The 19,678-nt window shown below is 44.3% G+C and overlaps 1 protein-coding gene across 1 annotated transcript; it reads right to left on the reverse strand.

The window, feature by feature from the left end:
* Positions 1–4,212: 4,212 nt before the first annotated feature.
* Positions 4,213–6,474, reverse strand: MYCTH_94486 (uncharacterized protein; the record flags this gene model as incomplete). Its single annotated transcript, XM_003662435.1, has 2 exons — positions 4,213–5,421; positions 6,292–6,474. The coding sequence occupies 2 exons, from the start codon at positions 6,472–6,474 to the stop codon at positions 4,213–4,215; spliced, it is 1,392 nt and encodes a 463-aa protein (XP_003662483.1).
* Positions 6,475–19,678: the final 13,204 nt, after the last annotated feature.

Below are 19,678 nucleotides of genomic sequence, written 5' to 3' on the forward strand. Positions count from 1 at the left end.
CTTCGTGCCAACCATCTCCTGGCCGCGATTCTCTCCTCGGATAATCTTTTAACGATGCGTCCTTGTACGCCGTGCGAGTCCAAAGGCCTTAGTTCGTGCGAGGTTTCGAAAAGCGATTCTTCTCGATGCGCAGAGTGCGTTCGCAACAAGCGTTCGAATTGTGACGTTCTTGGCGTTTCTCCTGCTCAGCTTCGGTCTATTGCGGCTCAGCATCAAAAACTTGAGGATGAGCTTATGGCTGCTGAGGAGCGGGTCCTTCGTCTCCGGAAACAGAAGCGAATGTGGTTTGAGAAGATGATGAGGGCTATCGCTCGGGGTATCGACAGTGTGGAGGAGTTGGAGCGAGTGGAACGTGAGGAGGCTGCGGCGGCGGTGGCAGCGGAAGCTTCTGGGGTTACTGCGTCTTCTTCGACCCCATCTCGCCTGTCCGCCGATTTCGGACAGCTTTGGGATGCCGTGTATCCTAAAGTTCCTTTGGATCCGTCCTTGCTGGCCGATTTCGGGTTGGTTTCGGGTTCGTCGCTTTCGGTCGGTCAGGGTTCCTCTGGTGGAACTGCTGAAGTTTCTCGGGGCAACTCAGGTTCTTAACTGGTTCCCATGAGTTGTCTTCTGGCCCAAAATCAAGCCATTTGACCAGGTACTGCAGTTCTCCGTTGATGATGCGTGAATCCAGAATTTCTTCGACGTCCCATTCTTCCTCTTCGTCCTCTGCTTCGATGTGCGTGGCAACCTTGGCGTTCTTTGGTGCTGGTTCGAGAAGTGAAATATGAAAAACATCCGTCCGTAGTCGCATAGATGACGGTAACGATAGTCGGTAGTTGGATGTCGAAATTCGTTCTTTGATAACGAAGGGTCCGACCTTCTTGAAGTCCAGCTTCGTGCTTGGTCGTTTGGTTCGTAAGTTTCGTGCGATCAGGTAGACTTTATCTCCCCTCTCTAGGCGAGGTCCCTCGAGCCTGTGTTTGTCGTAGTAGTTCTTCATTCTGGTCTTGACAAACTCGAGTTCCTTCTTGAGCTTCTCGTGCAGTGCGTGCATCTGTTCTGCTTTGACTGCTGCTCTTGGCACTGTGACCTCTGGTCCTTGCCTAAGGTCTGCTTCATATCCGTAGTTCGCGAAGAACGGTGTGACTTTGGTCGTCTCCGTTGGCGTCGTGTTGTAAGCGAGTTGTGCTGTTGGCAACAGCATGACCCAGTCGTTTTGCTGGTAGTTGACGTAAGAACGGAGGTACTGCTCAACAACTTGGTTTAGTCGCTCCGTTTGTCCGTCAGTCTGTGGGTGATATGCCGTTGACAGCTTGCTGTTAACGCCCAATCGTTGCATTAACGCTTGCCAAAACTTCGATGCGAACTTGGTGTCTCTGTCGGTGATCCATTCTTGCGGCCAAGCATGCACTGATGCAACTTGCCGATAGATCACGTCTGCCAACTGTTCCGCTGTCCAGGACTCCTTGTAGGGAAAGAAATATGCCCACTTAGTCAGGCGATCTACTACAGTAAGAATACTGTCGTAGGTCACTCCTGTGGCCGTGTCCTTGGATTCTGGCAGCTTCGTAATGAAGTCCATCGTAACTGAACTCCATGGTTTGTCAGCTGTTGGCAGTGGCTGAAGTAGTCCATACGGCTTGTGTCGTGCCGTTTTGCTTCGATTGCAGATGTCGCAGTTCCGTACGACTTCCTTAACTCGTGTCGTCAACTGTGGAAAGTCGTAGTGTTTCTTGACTTGTGCGACAGTCTTCGTAACTCCTTTGTGTCCTCCGAGTTTCGACTCGTGGAGTTCTCGAATCATCCGCAGCTGTTGACCTTTGTCGTGGATGTACGCTTTGCCTCGGTACCAGAGTTTCCCATCTTTCTCTTCTACTCCGTCAGGTACCACTGGTCCGGGTGCTGCTTGATACTGTGCCTCGTTGATCCTTTCTTCTCGAAAGATTGCGCAGCATTCGAGGAACGAGTCAAGTGGATCATCTTCCACGGGTGTCTGCGTTTCGTGATGCAGCGTTCCGTCTATTCGTTCCTTGAATAACGGTAGCGTTGTTCCCGTTCGTCCTTTCGTGTGATCCGTTCGTCGGCTTAAGATGTCCGCTCGTGCGTTCTCTTTGCCCTTCTTGTAGCGGATCTCGAAGTTGAATTCCGCGAGGAATTCTGCCCATCGTATTTGTCGTCCGTTGAGTTCCTTCGTCGTCGTGAAGTATCGCAAATTCTTGTGATCCGTATATACTTGTACCGGTTCAATCGTGCCGCTGAGGTATGGTCGCCATTCCTTGAAAGCTTCGACAATCGCAAGTAGTTCCTTGTCGTGGATCGGATAATTGAGACGTGGTCCATCGAGCTTCTTTGAAAAGAAGGCTACAGGATGTAGCTTCCCTTGTTCGTCTCGTTGTCCCAATTGTCCTCCGATGGCGTAGTCTGAAGCGTCCGTTTCTACCTCGAATGGCTTCTTGGGGTCTGGCAGTACCAGTACTGGATCCTCGGTGATGGCGTCGCGAATCTGCGTAAATGCCTGCTCGTGTTGCTCTTCCCATTGGAATTCAGCGTTCTTCTTGGTAAGTTCGTGCAAAGGTCGTGCGATCGCTCCAAAGTTCCTGAGGAACATCCGGTAGAAGTTTGCAAATCCGATGAAGCTTCGTACTTCCGTGACTGACGTCGGTCGTGGCCAATTCTTGATAGCTTCAACCTTTGAAGGTTCCATCCGGATTTGTCCTGGGGATATCTCGTATCCCAGAAACACCGTTTTCCTGACGTGGAATTCGCTCTTTCCCTTGTTGACTGATAGCTTGTACGCGTGCAGCGCGTCCAGCACTGCTTTTACGTGCTTCCGGTGTTCGTCCATCGTCTTGGAGAAGATGAGTATATCGTCGAGATAACATACCGCAAATTTGTCGAGAAAGGGTCGGATAGCTTGATCAATCAGGGCTTGGAACGTTGCCGGCGCGTTCGTAAGTCCAAATGGCATGACGAGGTACTCGTAGTGGCCATAAGGTGTCCTAAAGGCCGTTTTCCACTCGTCGCCTTCTTTGATCCGTATGTGGTTGTAGGCCGATGGCAAGTCAAGACGCGTGAAATATTGGGCTCCTGCCAACTGATCTCGGAGCCGTGAGATCAGCGGTAACGGGTATCGATTTTTCACGGTCTGTTCGTTGAGTTGCCGATAGTCGACGCATAACCGTAGCTTTCCGTCTTTCTTGGGCACAAACAGGATTGGGTAGCCTGCTGGCGATGTCGACGGGCGGATATGTCCTCTTCGAAGGTTCTCCTCCAAATATCGCTTAAGTTCTTCGTTCTGTGTCTGGCTCGTGTGGTAAATCTTGAAGAACTTCAGTCGTGCTCCTTCCTTGAGCTTGATCTCGTGATCCCATGGGCCGTGTTCTGGTAATCCTTCCAGATGTTTCGGTTCGAATGCTGGGTGCCCTTCGTATTCCTTCGGTACTTCCCCAGTCTTGTCTCGTCCCTCGGTTTTCTGATAGTATGCGAACTTGGTTCCGTCCATGGCGATACTGGCGATTTCTCCTGTCTCAACCCACTGCTCCCATTGCAGTGCTCCGCATTCGTCAACGGAGAGAACAGCTATCGGCGATTCAGCTCGTTCCTCCTGTCGCAACGTCGGTATCGTTATGCCGCTTCTTCCAGAGTCCGTAGTGGTCTGCCTGCCACTGTCCGTCTCTTGCGGTGGATCCGTGGGACATGCCTTTCCCTGAGCATCGTCCGCTCGCGATCCTTGCGCGCTCCCCATCTCGCTGGTCGAATACGACTCCATTCGGGGTCGCAGGTGGCCACCATTCTTCCAGCTGATGTCCGGGTCGTAATCTTCATGCCATGGTAATCCCAATATCATGTCTTTGTCGTCGCCCATGTCCACGATGCTGAATACGACTGCTGTGGTTTTCCCTGCCACAGTGATGTCGATCGGTTCGGTCTCCCTGCGTACCCATTGTGTCGGAAATGGCCCTTTGACTATGCCATGCTTCCGCTTCATTCTCTAGGGTATCCGCAGCTGATTCACAAGTGTCGGCGAAATCAGATTCATCTCTGCTCCACTGTCCACTAGTGCGAGCATTTCGTGCTGTTTCCACTGTGCTGTTATCCACAGCCGCTTGTCTTGCCGCCGTCGTCCAAAGATTGCGGCGATTTCCCATGTTTCTGCCGGGAGGTCTCGGTATAGTGGTCTCTTGCGCCAGTTCCTCCTGTACTGCGCTACCACTCGCCGCTGCGCGGGCGTTAATGGTTTCCGGGCCCCTCGAAGGGCCCTGACCCGTTTCCCAGGTCAGTGCTGACCTCTTCGGTTGTTCGGCTGATAGCGGCTTCGTCGATCGTGCTCATTTCCGTGAGCCATTGAGTGCTTGCGGCTTCCCACCATTGGGTCCGTTCTGCTTTCCGTCGTGCGTGCCATAGCTTCATCTGAAGCTCCCGAATTCGCAATTTCTTTTCGTCCGCGTGATAGAGGCAATCGTTGCTCCAGCACGAGTCCCATGTGTCTCGTCCCGTTCCGCAGTGCCTAGGCCAGGCTCGTCTTGGAACTATCGTGATGCTTTCTAGATCGCGGGCTTCGATCTTCCAAAGCAATTCGGCCGCTCTGTTTCCTGCATCGTAGACCCATTCCACAGGGCACAAGCCTCCGTCCCTGTTTTCCTGTCGGGTCGGCCAGTGATTGTTTTCGAATTTGTCGCGGAAGTGGTATCGGCATTCGTGTGCCACACACTGGAACCAGGGCACTTGCGCATGTGCCTCGTGTCGAGGGTGCAGTCGCGTGGCGTCGCCTGGAAGGTATTGGAACTCTTTCCCGAATCCTTCCCACTGTACGTGGACCGTGGGTACTCCAATGCTGAGGTAGGAGTGTTTCTCCCAATAGCTTTCCCACGTACGCTCATCTTTTCCGCGGTTCGCGCGCATGAACTGGTATTCGGGGTTCCGTACGTCGTGGCTGAGTTGCTGATCGTCAAAGTGCTCGGCGTAGCTATCGGGCCCATCATATGTCACAGGCTGTTCCCCTTTGATGGTTTCCACGATACGTCGGAGTTCCCTCATTTCGTCCTTCATCTCATCGCTCTGCTGGGCGAGTCGAGTCAAGCGCCCATCCCGTTCGCGCAGTTCCGTGTTGAGTCGGAAAACTTCGTTGCGGTACCATTCGATTCGTTCCTGGAGGAATAGAGCATTGGGTCCGGGTCTTTCGATTCCTTGGGTGTCGGTTGTCCACGATCCATCCCGCCTCTGCGTGACTGTGAAACCCCACTGCCTCAAGATTGGGAGAATCGAAATTGGCGGCGCATACTCTCCTGCCATGTCCCATTCGGCAAGACCTGTCTCTGGGTCCACAGTGACCAGTTCGGAGTACGGTGCTTGTTCGTCTTCACCGTTGCCGTCGTGTCCGAGACTGTCCGTGTCACTGTCCTTGTCTTCGTAGCTCGTGGCTGCTACTTCGGTGACGTTCTTGGTGGTTTCGTCGATGTCCGCGATTTCTTTTCCAGGGACTGGCTTCCATTCTTTCTTCGGGCTCCGGCATTCTCGCTTGTAATGCCCTTTCTTTCCGCAGTTGTAGCAGGTAACATTGGACTTGTCTTTGGTCGCCTTCTTCTGGTCCTGCTTCTGCGCTGCGTCCACATCCATGGCTCCGGGGTGCGTCCCGTACGAGGTACTAACGTACGCTCGCTTTTTCTTGTCGTTGGCCTTAACCGTGGTTCCGTTCATTCGACCTCGTTTCTGCTGCTCTCGTGCGTAGAGTCGATCATCGATCCTGATGGCCTGCGCGATGTATTCATCCAGAGTCTCAGGCCGATCGTACTTGTACAGCTCGTCCTTGACCTTTTCCTTCAAGCCGTTGTAGAACAGTTGCATCAACGCCTCGTCGTTAAGCTGAGACTTGAGCATGTCCTGTCTGAACTGTGCGGCGTAGGAGGCTGCTGACTTGGTCTGTCGGAGATTGGCGAGTCTTTCTTGCGCATGAATCTTCTCGTCTTTGTCGCCAAAAACTTTCCGAAGCTCTTCTTCGAAACGGTCGTAAGATCGGAAGACTGCCCGTGTAAACGCGTCTCGATCGTCTTCGTCTTCCTCCGTGAGATAGTCGTTCCACGTAGGCTCGAACCATCTGAGTGCCTTGCCCTCTAGTCTCGTGGCTGCGTAGAGGACTTTGGCTTTGTCGTCCGGAAACTTGTCGTCATTGAGCCGGAAGTAGGATCGGAGGTTTGTCAGGAATCCTGCGAGATCCTCCTTGGTTCCTCCGTATTTACCAGGTGGTTCGATCTTGATGCGGCTCGCCTTGGCGGTCTCGAGCGCTTCGATTTTGGCGTAGGCTTCGTTGACCAACTTCTGCGAGTACTTTTCGCGGTTCTCGAGTTCCTTGATTCGAGCTTGAGCAGCCTTGTCTCTCTGGTCCAACTCCTGGATCCGCTGCTGGAGTTGACCAAGCTGAGCGAGCAGCTGTTCGGCCGTGACGTTGGTAGCCATGTCGATGTCGAGGTCGAAGTCACCTCCGTTCTGAACCATGACAGAACAAAGGGAGTGGTAACAACGTGTGACGAACCCAACTCAGACTGCTTCTGAAAGGGTCCAGACGGAGGTGGGTGAAACGGGACAAGCAGGCAGGTCGTCTGAGGGATTCGGTGAAGCCAAAGGGTTCACAACAACACTTAGAGTTGTCTCTCACAGTAATCAGCAATGCTTGGTATGAGTACTGTGATTGTGATTGTTACCACTGGTGAACTCCCAGAGTTCGCCAGAACGAGTGACTATATACAATTTCCTTGTCCTTTCCCCCTTGAGTCTTGATCGTGCGATCGCTGCTGCGATCCTGCGATCGTTACCCAAGTGCTCGTCTTGATCGAAGTGCGATCACTGCGATCACTTCCTGATTGGTCCTTAGGTCTTGTGGTTCCTGATTGGTTCTGTGCGCCTTGCCGGGTCGCCTTATGCAGCCAAATCGTGACACCTATATTAGGTTACCTAGGGAGGAACAGATTATTTAAAATGTTTTAATAAGACTATTACTAGGACTTTATATCCCTAGATATAAAGAGACTTATAAAGAACTACTATATATATTAAAGGGCTAAGGTTTTATATTGACTATGATAAGGACTCCTCTAGCCCCTACCCATCATTAACCACTTCTAGAAACGGATTTCTATCGATTTTATAGCTAATCTCCCTATATAAGACGAGAATTTACCCTAGTACCTCATAATAATTACTAACCGGCTATTAAAGTATATCTAACTCGAAGCTATATCTTTAATAGGAGTTAAGATATATATACTCTATTTCTAGGATATATAATATTAGTTTTATAGATTCCTAATATAAATCATTACTAATTATAATTTAGATAAGAGTTATATAGACACCCTACTTATTATACCCTTTTATAGTATATACTTCTCTTATATCTTTGCGAATACTCTACCAAAATATACGAAACTACCATCGCTAGAAAGCTCTCAAGGAACGCTATCTACCGGTACCACTTTCAACCGTACATAGGCCGTTATAGGTATATAACAAGCATCACAGGCATAGGAACCGGACCTAACCGTAACCCGACCGCACCTTATACGCCTGTCAAAATTTTCACCGTATAGACTACCTAGCGCCCCTAAATGTGACGTTAATTTAAAGCCTACCGCTAAGCCACTAGGTAAGGAGGCCTATAGCTTCGAACTAATTTTAGGGGGGCCTACTATAGGCCTACCTTACCTTAGATATTCAGGAACTAAGGGGTCTTGTTATATAACTAGTTAACCTTATACTAAGCCTTAAATGGGGTAAGGTATAGGACCTTACTAATAGGCTCTTATAGGGCTTTATAATTACTATTATAGGCCTAGTTCTAAACCTATAAGACCTTATAGCTAAGGAAGTTAAAAAGGGGCTTAAAGAAGCCTTTAAGGCTACCCTTTACCCTACCTAGGTATAGGTAGCCGTAGGCTTATAGTAAGGGGCTATAGGTCTTTAGAGAGGCCTACCATTGGCTAAGGCAGTGCTGTTATAGGCCTTATAGGAGGTTATAATACGGAATATAAGCCTATAGAAGGATCTTAAAGCCTAAACCCCGGCTAAGATAGTCTAAGTAGTTAATAGGGCTTCTAGCTACTAAGGAGCTATTATAGCTAGGAAGCTCCTAAGTAGGGATATAGTAATAGTCTTTAAGGATAAGGCTACTAAGGATTGGTATTTAGCTAATAAGCGATAGGTGGCTACGACCTTTAGAGAGGAGGCTAGGGAGGTCGGTAGGGCCTATATAGTCCTAGCTAAAGGAGTTCGGAAGGAAGAGCTATAGGGGGTTAGCAAATAAAACTTTAAGGGGGCTATAGGCCTATAATCGATTGAAACGGTCAAGTTTCGGCTGCTAAAGAGCCTATAAAGGAAGTAGGCTACGGTACTCCTAGGCTTATAGGACCTTGAAGAGGTCCGGAAGGCCTATAATAAGGGCGTAATCTAGGATGCCTAGGTGCTAGATTATAAGCCCTACTAGGATGCTCTAGAGCTAAGGCAATACTATAGGTATTAGAGCTTCGGCTATACCTAGCGGTATTACTAGCAGCCGGCCTATTATAGCTATTATAGTGCAAAGGCCTATAGGGAGGGGGGAAAGACTAGGGAGGCCTAGTGCCCTACCTACTCTAACTAAGTCCCTTATAGGTATATAGCCTATAGGGGCCCTTATATAGCCTAGTATAAGGGCTGCCTAAGGAAAGTCAAAGCCTAGGAGAGGGCTAGGGAGGCCTTTTAGTATAGACCTTAGACCTTCTAACTACTAGAGTAACTATACCAGAAGGTAGCCTTCGAGTTTAGTAGCTAGCTAGAAGATAACGATTACTACTAAGCTAGGGCTAAACGCCCCTATAAGAGGCCTACCCTAGCCTAATAGGCGGCTAAAAGCGCCTTATTTGATACCTGACAGACCTATATCTCCTTTCTATAGCCTATAGCCCCCTCCCTCTTATAACTAGTCGAAGGGGTAATAGCTATAGAGCTTACTATTACTATGCCCCTATCCTCTGCTCTAGCTACCTCGAATGTAAATTAAGATCCTTTAATAGAATACCTAAGGTAGTAAATAGGCCCTTAAGGTCTTATTAGAGGAGGCTAAATACAACCTACTAGCTATCCAGGAACTATAGATTAACCGGTTTATAGGGTTGATATACTGCCCCTAGGCTTTAAAATACTACCTAGTTTATAAGCCTAAGGGCAAGGCGGCTATTCTAGTAGCCAAGCGTTTCCTAGTTAGCTAATAGGACTATTCGGTAGAGGAGAACTAGTATAAGGTAACCTTTCCAGCCCTAGGAGAGAGGGGGTTCGAGCTTTAGTTAGTCTATAATAATAAGGGGGAATGGGCCCTCTTATAGGACCTACTAGCCCTACCTTGGCTAACCTACCCCCTAGTTCTTATAGGTAACTTTAACCTCTACTACCTAGTCTAGGACCTATTTAATAGGCTTAGCCTAAAGGCTAGGGACCTCCTTAGCCTTATAGACTAGTAGGACCTCGACCTATATATACCCTATAGCTAGGTTACTAAGGCCCCCTAGGGGGACTAACGTAGCCAGCCTTCTATAATAGACCTATTCTAGGCCTCGGCCGGGCTAGAAGCGACCTATAGGGATATTATAGAATATAGGAAATCTGACTACTACCTATAGGCCCTATACGTCTCTTTTTAAGGGACTAATAGGCCTATACCGGCTAGCAAAGGGTAGGACTAGAATAGCCTAGATAGGGAGGTCGTGTAGGCTAAAGCAGCCTACCTTTTACTCTAGCTTGGTAGATAGGCATTAGCCCGGGCCGGGCCTATCTTCTAGGGCCTAGAGGAGCTTCTATAGGCCTTCGATAGGCTTATAGAGGCCCTCGAGGAGATAGCTTTAGTCTCGGCTCTAGCAAAGAAGGCTAGTATAGGTGGTAAACAAGCTCGATAGTAGACGAAGGAGGTATAAGAGGCCTAGAAGAGGGCCAAGGAGGCAGAGAGAGCCTATAAGGGTACCCTAAACCCCTATATATAGGAGGCACTTTAGTAGGCCCTATAGGACTAGGCTAAGACTATTACGGCCGTAAAAACCAAGAGCTAGAGAGCTATATTATAGGAGTTAACTAACCGGCCGGACCTATTATAGAGGCTAGAGCGGTAGGCAAGGCTATAAAGCTACTTACTAGTCGACCCTCTAAAGCTCCTAGCCTTCGAAGAAGGGCTTATAACCTACCTATAGAAGGCTCAAGCACTAGCTAATAAGTTTTTTCCGAACCCGGAAGTAGACCTATTAGATATTAATGACCTAGATCTAAATGACTACTAGGAGCCGAAGTTCGAAATAAACTAGGGGGTTATAGTAGGCAAAGTTAGGGTAGTACTAGCTAGAGCGGCCCTATAGAAGGCCCTAGGGGAGGACCTCCTCTATATAGGTCTACTAAAGGCCTATAGGTAGCCGCTCTACCAGATACTAGCTATACTAGCCTTAGAAAGCCTACGGCCTAGCTATTTCCTAGCCTGGTTTAAAAGGGCTAAGACAATAGTCCTTTGTAAGCCCGGCAAACCCCTATAGGCCTACTTTACCCTAGGTAGCTATAGGCCTATAGCGCTCTTACTAATAGTAGGCAAGGTACTAGAGGCTATAGTCACCTGGAAGGTAACGGCCGTTATAGAGGCCTATAGGCTTCTACCGGCCGAATAGATAGGTAACTAGGAATATAGGTCTATAGAACTAGCTATCTAGCTTATTATAGCCTAGGTCTAGGAGGCCTGGAGGTATAAGGCGGCTACCTCCTTCCTATAGCTCGACATCTTAAGGGCTTTCGATACCATTAACTATACCTAGCTATTAGCCACTTTATAAAGCTAGGGCTTCCCAAAGTAGTTATTAGTCTAGGTTAGGGAGTAGCTATAGGATAGGGTAGCTATACTTCACTTCGATAGCTAGGAAACGGAAGATATAGTAGTAAGGGCTAGGGTCCTATAGGGGTTACCCCTTTCCCTTATACTATTTATCCTCTATATAGCCTCCCTTTACTAGGCTATTCGCTAGGCTAGCCCTATGGTTAGTTTGATAGGCTTCGCTAATAATATTAACCTCCTAGCCTTTAAGAGGGCCGAGGAGGCCTATAATGGTTAGTTATAAAGGGCCTAGAAGGCCTACCTTTAGTAGGCAAGGACCTAGGGTATGGCTTTTGCCCTAGAAAAGTACAAGCTTATCTACCTTAATAGGGGCTAGAAATAGTGGTTATAACCGCTAGAGCTCCTATAGCCTAGAGGGGGTACTATTACTATAGCCCCTTCGAAGTTAGCTAGATTCCTTAGGGTCTAGCTAAACTAAAGGCTATAGTAGGGCCCCTACTATATAAAGATAGTTAAGAAGCTAGAAACCTAAGAGTTTACCCTAACTAGGCTTACTATAAAGACCTAGGGCCCTGGCCTCCTATAGGCCTATAAGGTCCATACTAAGTGTATCTATAGTGCCCTAGCCTATAGAGCCTCGAACTTCTATAAGCCTACTAAGCTAGGGGGTAAGCTAGAAGGCCTTGCTAGGGAATTAGCGAAGGCCTAATATAGGGCCCTTCGAGTAGTTACCAGGGCCTATAAGGCTACCCCTATCCGGTGCCTCGAAATAGAAGCCTAGGTACTACCCCTCGACCTCTATCTTAATAAGAGGCTAGCCGACTTCGAAGCCAAACTCGACTAACCGCTCTTATAGACTAGAGCAAGTCTAGGGGCCTCTTAGGTCCCTACGAGGGCTCTTATCTAATACGCCTATAATAGGCTAAGCCAGAGGTTCTAGAAGAGAAGGGCTAGGGCAAGGGGCCGGGAGCTAAAGCCTATAGCCCTAGAGGTAGCAAGGTCGACGGTCCGGCAATAGGTTTAGGAGGGCTATAGAGGGGGTCGACCCTCCCTATAGACCCCATAAAGAAGGCTACAGGCTATAGAACTAGCCGTATTAGCTAGCTAGAGCAACTGTTAGAGGGCTGATCAAGCCGGTAGGAGGATATAGAGCATATTAGACAAGGACCCTCCGCGCCTAGTTTTTATAGGGGAAGGCCTATAAAGGCACTAGGGCCTAATAAAGGCCTAGAGCTCCCTACTAGTACAGGCCTGTATAGGGGCTATCGGCCTCCGTGACTTTCTTTTTAGGGTTCAAGTCCTAGGGGTTAGTACCTCCTACTATGCCTATAGCTAGGGGAGGGAAACTATAGAGCACCTAGTCGTATAGTACCTAAACCTACTAAGAAGCTAAACGTGGGAATCCTGGGAAATACGGTCGTAAAGGGACCTAGACCTTATTCTACGGGGTATAGGGACCTGTAACTATCGTTTGGCAAGGAGTGTTCTATAGTAGCTAATGGACCTAGGGAGGCTCCTAGAATACTGCCTTGTAAGAAGGCTAGACTGGGAGGGAAGGCCTCTATAGGGCTATTCTAGCCACTTCTCCTTTTCTTTATAGTGTATTAGTATTCCGGATTAGGCGTTAGAGGCGGGATAGAGGTTTTTATCTGGCCTATTAGGCACGGTTTCCTTTATATATAACTAGAGAGGCTTTGGCATGCTTATTAGCATAGTGGTATGGGACTAATAATAATAATAATAATAATAATTATTACTAAGCAAACTAATAGCTATCGATATATTAGATATATATTAATTAAAAATAAATTAAGGGTATAATGAAGATATAGGTAATAAGTATAGTTATAAGAGATAAAGATAGTTAGAGAATATAAAAGAAGAGGAGAGTTAGTTATAGGAGAGAGAATTAAGAAGAGGAGGGAAGAGGAAAGAGTATTTATAAGCATTAGAAAGAGGGTAGTAAGAAAGTATATAGGACATAGGTAAAGTACTTATTATATATATAACTTATTACTATATATATAGGTCACGTTATTTTGATAATGAAAGAAAGGAGGTATAGGTTTTATCCAAACTCGAATAGCTACCTATTTATATATAATATACTATTATATATATAGGTCATATTATTATAGTAACAAAGAAGGGAAGGTATAGGACCTATTTATAAGACCGATATAGGGGTATAATATAGGATAAGTTAGCCTAATAACTACGAAAAGAAAAGGGGGGGTTTATTATAGGCCTAGGCTATACCTAGGCTAAATAATGCCTAGGCTTTACCTACGCACTAGAATAGACCTACCTTGCCCTACTTACGTACGCCCTATAGGTCTATAGAATGTTCGTTACTCGTTTGTAACTTGTCTAGTAGATATATAGCTAAGGCCTAGTTAGGGCCCGACCTAAAGCCTAACTAGGCCTTACCTAGGTTATATATATATATTAGTTAAAAGGTACTCTTCTATATAACTCTTATATTTTTTCTCTTTTTCTTCCTTAAGGTAGTTAAATAAAACATTATATACTTATCTATAGATACTATAAGGCTAGTATATTATAGATATAACATTTAAGGTCCTTAAGATATAAAAGATATTAAGGTTAAATCTGGATAAATAATTAATAATATTAGCTAGCTTATAATTAGCCTTAGTTAGATCTATTATGATTAGAGATATATACTTTATAATCTCTTATATAGAAATATTATTATTATTATTATTATTATAATTATTATTAGTAGTCCTATATTACTATGTTAATAAGTATAATAGAGCCTCTTTAATTATATATAAAGGAAACTATACCTTATAGGCTAGATAAAAACCTCTATCCTACCTTTAACGTCTAATCCTAAGTACTAATATACTATAAAGAAAAGGAAAAGTGGCTAAAATAGCCTTATAGAGGCCTTACCCCCCGGTTTAGCCTCCTTATAAGGCGGTATTCTAGAAGCCTCCCTAGGTCTATTAGCTATTATAGAACCCTCCTTGCTAAACGATAGTTATAGGCCCCTATACCTTGTAAAACGAGGTCTAGGTCCCTTTGCGACTATATTTCCCGGGATTCCTATGTTCGGCTTCTTAGTAGGTTTAAGTACCAAATAACTAGGTACTCGATAGTCTCCCTTTCTTAGCTATAGGTATAGTAAGGGGTATTGACCCCTAGGACCTAAACCCTAAATAGGAAGTTATAGAGGCTAATAGCCTCTATATAGGCCTATATTAGTAAAGAGCTCTAGGCCTTTATTAGGCCTTAATGCCTTTATAGGCCTTCCCTTATAAAAACTAGGTATAGAGAGTCCTTGTCCAATACGCGTTGTATCCTCTTACTAGCTTAATTAGCCCTCTAATGGTTACTTTAGCTAGCTACTATGGCTAGTTCCGTAGCCTATAGCCTTCTCTATAGGGTCTATAGGGGGGGTAGGCCCCCTCTATAGCCTTCTTAAACCTACTACCGGATTATTAACCTTGCTACCTCTAGGGCTATAGGCTTTAGCTTCTAGCCCCTTGCCCTAGCCCTTCTTTTCCGAAACCTCTAGCTTAGCCTGTTATAGGCCTGTTAGATAAGAGCCCTTATAAGGGCTTAGGGAGCCCCTAGGCTAGCCCTAGTCTATAGAAGTAGCTAGTCGAGTTTGGCTTCGAAGTCGGCTAGCCTCTTATTAAGATAGAGGTTAAAGGGCAGTACCTAGGCTTTTATTATAAGGCACTAGATAGGGGTAGCCTTATAGGTCTTAGTAACTACCTAAAGAGCCCTATATTAGGCCTTTAATAGCTACTTAGTAAGGCCTCCTAGCTTACCCCTTAGCTTGGTAGGTTTATAGAAGTTTAAGGCCTTATAGGCTAGGGCACTATAGATATACTTAATATAGACCTTGTAGGCCTATAGAAGGCTAGGGCTCTAGGTCTTTATAGTAAGCCTAGTTAGGGTAAACTACTAAGTTTCTAGCTTTTTAGCTACCTTTATATAGTAAGAGCCCTACTATAGCCTCTAGTCTAGCTAGACTTTAAGGGATCTAGCCGACTTCTAAGGGGTTATAGTAATAGTACCCCCTCTAGGCTATAGGAGCTCTATTAGCCATAACTACTATTTCCGGCCCCTAGTAAAGTAGATAAGTTTATACTTTTCTAGGGCGAAAGCTATACCCTAGGTCTTTACCTACTATAGATAGGCCTTTTAAGCCCTTTATAGCTAACCGTTATAGGCCTCCTTGGCCCTCCTAAAGGCTAGAAGGTTAGTATCGTTAGTAAAGCCTATTAAACTAACTATAGGGCTAGCCTAGCAAATGGCCTAGTAGAGGGAGGCTATATAGAGGATAAATAGTATAGGGGAGAAGGGTAACCCCTATAGGACCCTAGCCCTTACTACTATATTCTCTATTTCCTAGCTATTGAAGTATAGGATAGCTACCCTATTCTATAGCCACTCTTTAACCTAGACTACTACTTACTTTAAAAAGCTATAGCTCCATAAGGTAGCTAGTAGCTAGGTATAGTTAATAGTGTCAAAAGCCCTTAAGATATTAAGCTATAGAAAGGAGGTAGCTACCTTATACCTCTAAGCCTCCTAGACCTAAGCCGTAACAAGCCAAATGGCTAGTTCTATAGACCTATATTCCTAGTTACCTATCTACTTAGCTAGGAGAAGCTTATAGGCCTCTATAACGGCTATTACCTTCTAGGTAACTATAGCCTTTAGTACCTTACTTATTATTAGTAAGAACATTATAGGCCTATAGCTACCTAGGGTAAAGTAGGCCTATAGGGGTTTACTAGGGTTATAGAGGACTACTATCTCAGCCCTTTTAAACTAGGCTAGGAAGTAGCTAAGCTATAAGCTCTCTAAGGCTAGTATAGCTAGTATCTAGTAAAGCGGCTACCTATAGGCCTTTAGTAAATCTATAAGAAGGAGGTCCTCTCTTAGGGCTTTCTATAGGGCCGCTCTAGCTAGTACTACCTTAACGTTATCTATTATAACCTCCTAACTCACTTCGTAGTTCGGCTCCTGGTAGTTATTTAGTTCTAGGTCGTTAATATCCGATGGGTCCGCTTCTAGGTTTAGAAAGAACTCATCGGCTAGTGTTCTAGCCTTTTATTAGTAGGTTATAAGCCTTCCTTTGAAGGCTAAGAGCTTTAATAAGTTAACCAGTAGATAGCTTTATAGCCTTACCTACTACTCTAATCTCTATAATAGGTCTAGCTAGTTAATTACCTACTATAGTATAGCTCTCTAGCTCTTAGTCTTTGTAGCTATAATAGTCTTAGCCTAGTCCTATAAGGCCTGCCGAAGTGCCTCCTACGTATAGAGGTTTAGGGTGCCCTTATAGGCCTTCTTTACCTCTTTAGCCCTCTTATAGGCCTCTCGAACCTCCTTCGTCTACTATCGAGCTTGTCTACTACCTATACTAGCCTTTTTTACTAGGGCCAAGACTATAGCTATCCCCTTAAGGGCCTTTATAAGCCTATTAAAGGCCTATAGAAGCTCCTCTCGGCCTTAGAAGACAGGCCTGACTAGGGCCAATGCCTACCTACCAAGCTAGAGTAGGAGGTAGGCCGGCTTAGCCTATATAACCTCCCTATCCAGGCTCTTCTAGTCTTATTCTTTACTAGCTAGTATAGGTCTGCTAGTTCCTTGAAGAGAGACATATAGGGCCTATAGGTAGTAATTAGACTTCCCCTATTTTATAATATCCTTATAGGTTACTTCTAGTCTAGCTAAGGCCTAGAATAGGTCTATTGTAAAAGGCTGGCTATATTAGTCCCCTTAGGAGGCCCTAATGACCTAGCTATAGGGTATATATAGGTTAAGGTCCTATTAGTCTATAAAGCTAAGGAGGTCCCTAGCTCTTAGGCTAAGCCTATTAAATAGGTCTTAGACTAGGTAATATAGGTTAAAGTTACCTATAAGAACTAGGGGGTAGGTTAGCTAAAGTAAGGCTAGTAGGTCCTATAAGAAGGCCTACTTTCCCTTATTATTATAGATTAACTAAAGCTTAAACCCCTTTTCTCTTAGGGCTAGAAAGGTTACCTTATATTAGTTCTCCTCTACTAAATAGTCTTACTAGCTAACTAGGAAGCGCTTAGCTATTAGAATAGCTGCCTTGCCCTTAGGCTTATAAACTAGGTAGTACTTTAAAGCCCTAGGGCAATAGGTTAACCCTATAAATTAGTTAATCTACGGTTTCTAAATAGCTAGTAGGTCGTATTTAGCCTCTTCTAATAAGACCTTAAGAGCCTATTTATTACCTTAAGTATTCTACTAAAGGATCTTAATTTATATTTAAAGTAGCTAGGGTAGAGGCTAAGACTATAGTAGTAGGCTTTATAGCTATTACCCCCTTAGCCTGTTATAAGATAGAAGGGGTTCTAGGCTATAGAAAGGAGATATAGGTCTATTAGGCATCGAATAAGGCGCTCCTAGCCGCCTATTAGGCTAGGATAGGCCTCCTATAAGGGCGTTTAGCCCTAGTTTAATAGTAGTTATTATCTTCTGGCTAGCTACTAAACTTAAAGGCTACCTTCCAATATAGGTACTCTAGTAGTTAGAAGGTTTAAGGTCTATACTAGTAGGCCTCCCTAGCCCTTTCCTAGGCCTTAACTTTCTTTAGGCAGCCCTTATACTAGGTTATATAGGGGCCTTTATAGGCTATATACCTATAAGGGAGTTAGTTAGAGTAAGTAAGGTACTAAGCCTCCCTAGTCTTCCCCCCGTCCCTATAGACCCTTATACTATAATAGCTATAATAGGCCGGCTGCTAGTTGTATTACTAGGTATAATTAAAGCTCTAATATCTATAGTCCTACCTTAGCTCTAGAGTATCCTAGTAAGGCTTATAGTCTAGCACCTAGGTATCCTAGACTATGCCCTTACTATAGGCCTTTTAGGCCTCTTTAAGGTCCCATAAGCCTAGGAATACCATAGCCTACTTCCTTTATAGGCTCTTTAGCAGCCGGAACTTAACTATTTCGATCAAGTATAGGCCTACAGCCCCCTTAAAGTCTTATTTACTAACCCCCTATAGCTCCTCCTTCTAGACTCCTTTAGCTAGGACTATATAGGCCTTACTAACCTCCCTAGCCTCCTCTCTAAAGGCTATAGCTACCTATTACTTATTAGCTAAATACTAATCCTTAATAGCCTTATCCTTAAAGATTACTACTATATCCTTACTTAGAAACTTTCTAGCTACGACGGCTCCCTAGTAGCTAGAAGCCTTATTAACTACTTAGACTATCTTAGCTAGGGTTTAGGCTTTAAGGTCCTCTTATAGGCTTATATTCTATATTGTAACCTCCTATAAGACCTATAATAGCACTACCTTAGCTAATAACAGGCCTTGTTAAGAGCCTATTACCCCCTGTTATAGCCCTATAGCTACCTATGCCTAAGTAAAGCAAGGGGTAGCCTTAAGGGCTTCTTTAAGCCCCTTTTTAACTTTCTAAGCTATAAGTTCCTATAGGTTTAGAACTAAGCCTATAATAATAGTTATAAGGCTCTATGAGAGCCTATTAACTAGGTCCTATACCTTACCCTATTCAGGGCTTAGTATAAGGTTAACTAATTATATAATAAGACCCCTTAGCTCCTTAATATCTAGTATACGGTAAGCCTATAATAGGCCGTTCTTTAATTAGTTTAAAGCTATAGGCCTCCCTACTTAATAGCTTAGTAATAGGCTTTAAATCGACGTTACATTTAGGGGCACTAGGTAATCTATATAGTGAAAATTCTAATAGGTATACAAGGTATAGTTAGATTATAGTTAGGTCCGGCTCCTATGCCTATGATGCCTGTTATATACCCATAACGGCTTGCGTGCGGTTAAAACTAGTACCATTAGATAGCGTTTTCCGAGAGCTTTCTAGCGGTAGTAGTTTCGTATATTTTAGCAGGGTATTTATGGAGATATAAGAGATATATTCTCTATTAATAATGCTTTATATTATAGTTATTAATTATAAGCTAGTATATAAGTAGATATTTAGGCTAGTTATATTAAATAAAGGAAACTATAATTTATAGGATACTTTATACCTCTTAATTTATATATTTTATACCTTTATCTATCTATAGGTAATAGGCTATTAATAATAGCTATTTGATTCTAATAGTCTTCTAGAAGATAGTCTAAAACTAGCTAACCTAGTCTAAATTATAATCGATGATAATTTATATCAGAAATCTATAAAACCGCTATTATATATCCTAGAACTAGAGTATATATACCTCGGCTCCTATTAAAGATATAGCTTTAAGTTAGATATACTTTGACAGCTAGTTGGTAATTACTATAAGGTACTAGGGTAAATTCTCGTCTTATATAGGGAGATTAACTATAAAATCGAAAGAAATCTATTCCTAAAAGCGGTTAGTAATAGGTAGAGGCTAGAGGAGTCCTTATTATAGTTAATATAAGACCTTAGCTCTTTAATATATATAATAGTTCCTTATAAACCTCTTTATATCTAGGGATATAAAGTCCTAATAGTAATCCTATTAGAGCATTTTAAATAACCTATTCCTCCCTAGGTAATATAATATAAGGGAGTTATAGATACGTTAAAGAATAGAAGTTATAAGTAGCTCCTATATAGGAAGCTAAAGTCTACCCTAGAACTAAAAAGTACCCTATATATTAAGAGAGTAATCTATAATCTAGGTCTATACTATATTTTCCTCCTTTGGAAATTTCTGGGCCCTATCTTAAATAGCCTAGAGCTAGTATATATAATATTCGTCCTTAATAACTCTCTTATCTTATAAGGCTATAAGCTATCTATCTATAAGAATAGCACTCCCCTTTAGCAGATAAGGTGCTTTAGATAACGTCAAGGTACTTATTATATCTATCTAAATAGT

The sequence above is a fragment of the Thermothelomyces thermophilus genome, chromosome 3 (genome assembly GCF_000226095.1).
Source record: "Thermothelomyces thermophilus ATCC 42464 chromosome 3, complete sequence".
Taxonomy (NCBI): Eukaryota; Fungi; Ascomycota; class Sordariomycetes; order Sordariales; family Chaetomiaceae; genus Thermothelomyces; species Thermothelomyces thermophilus.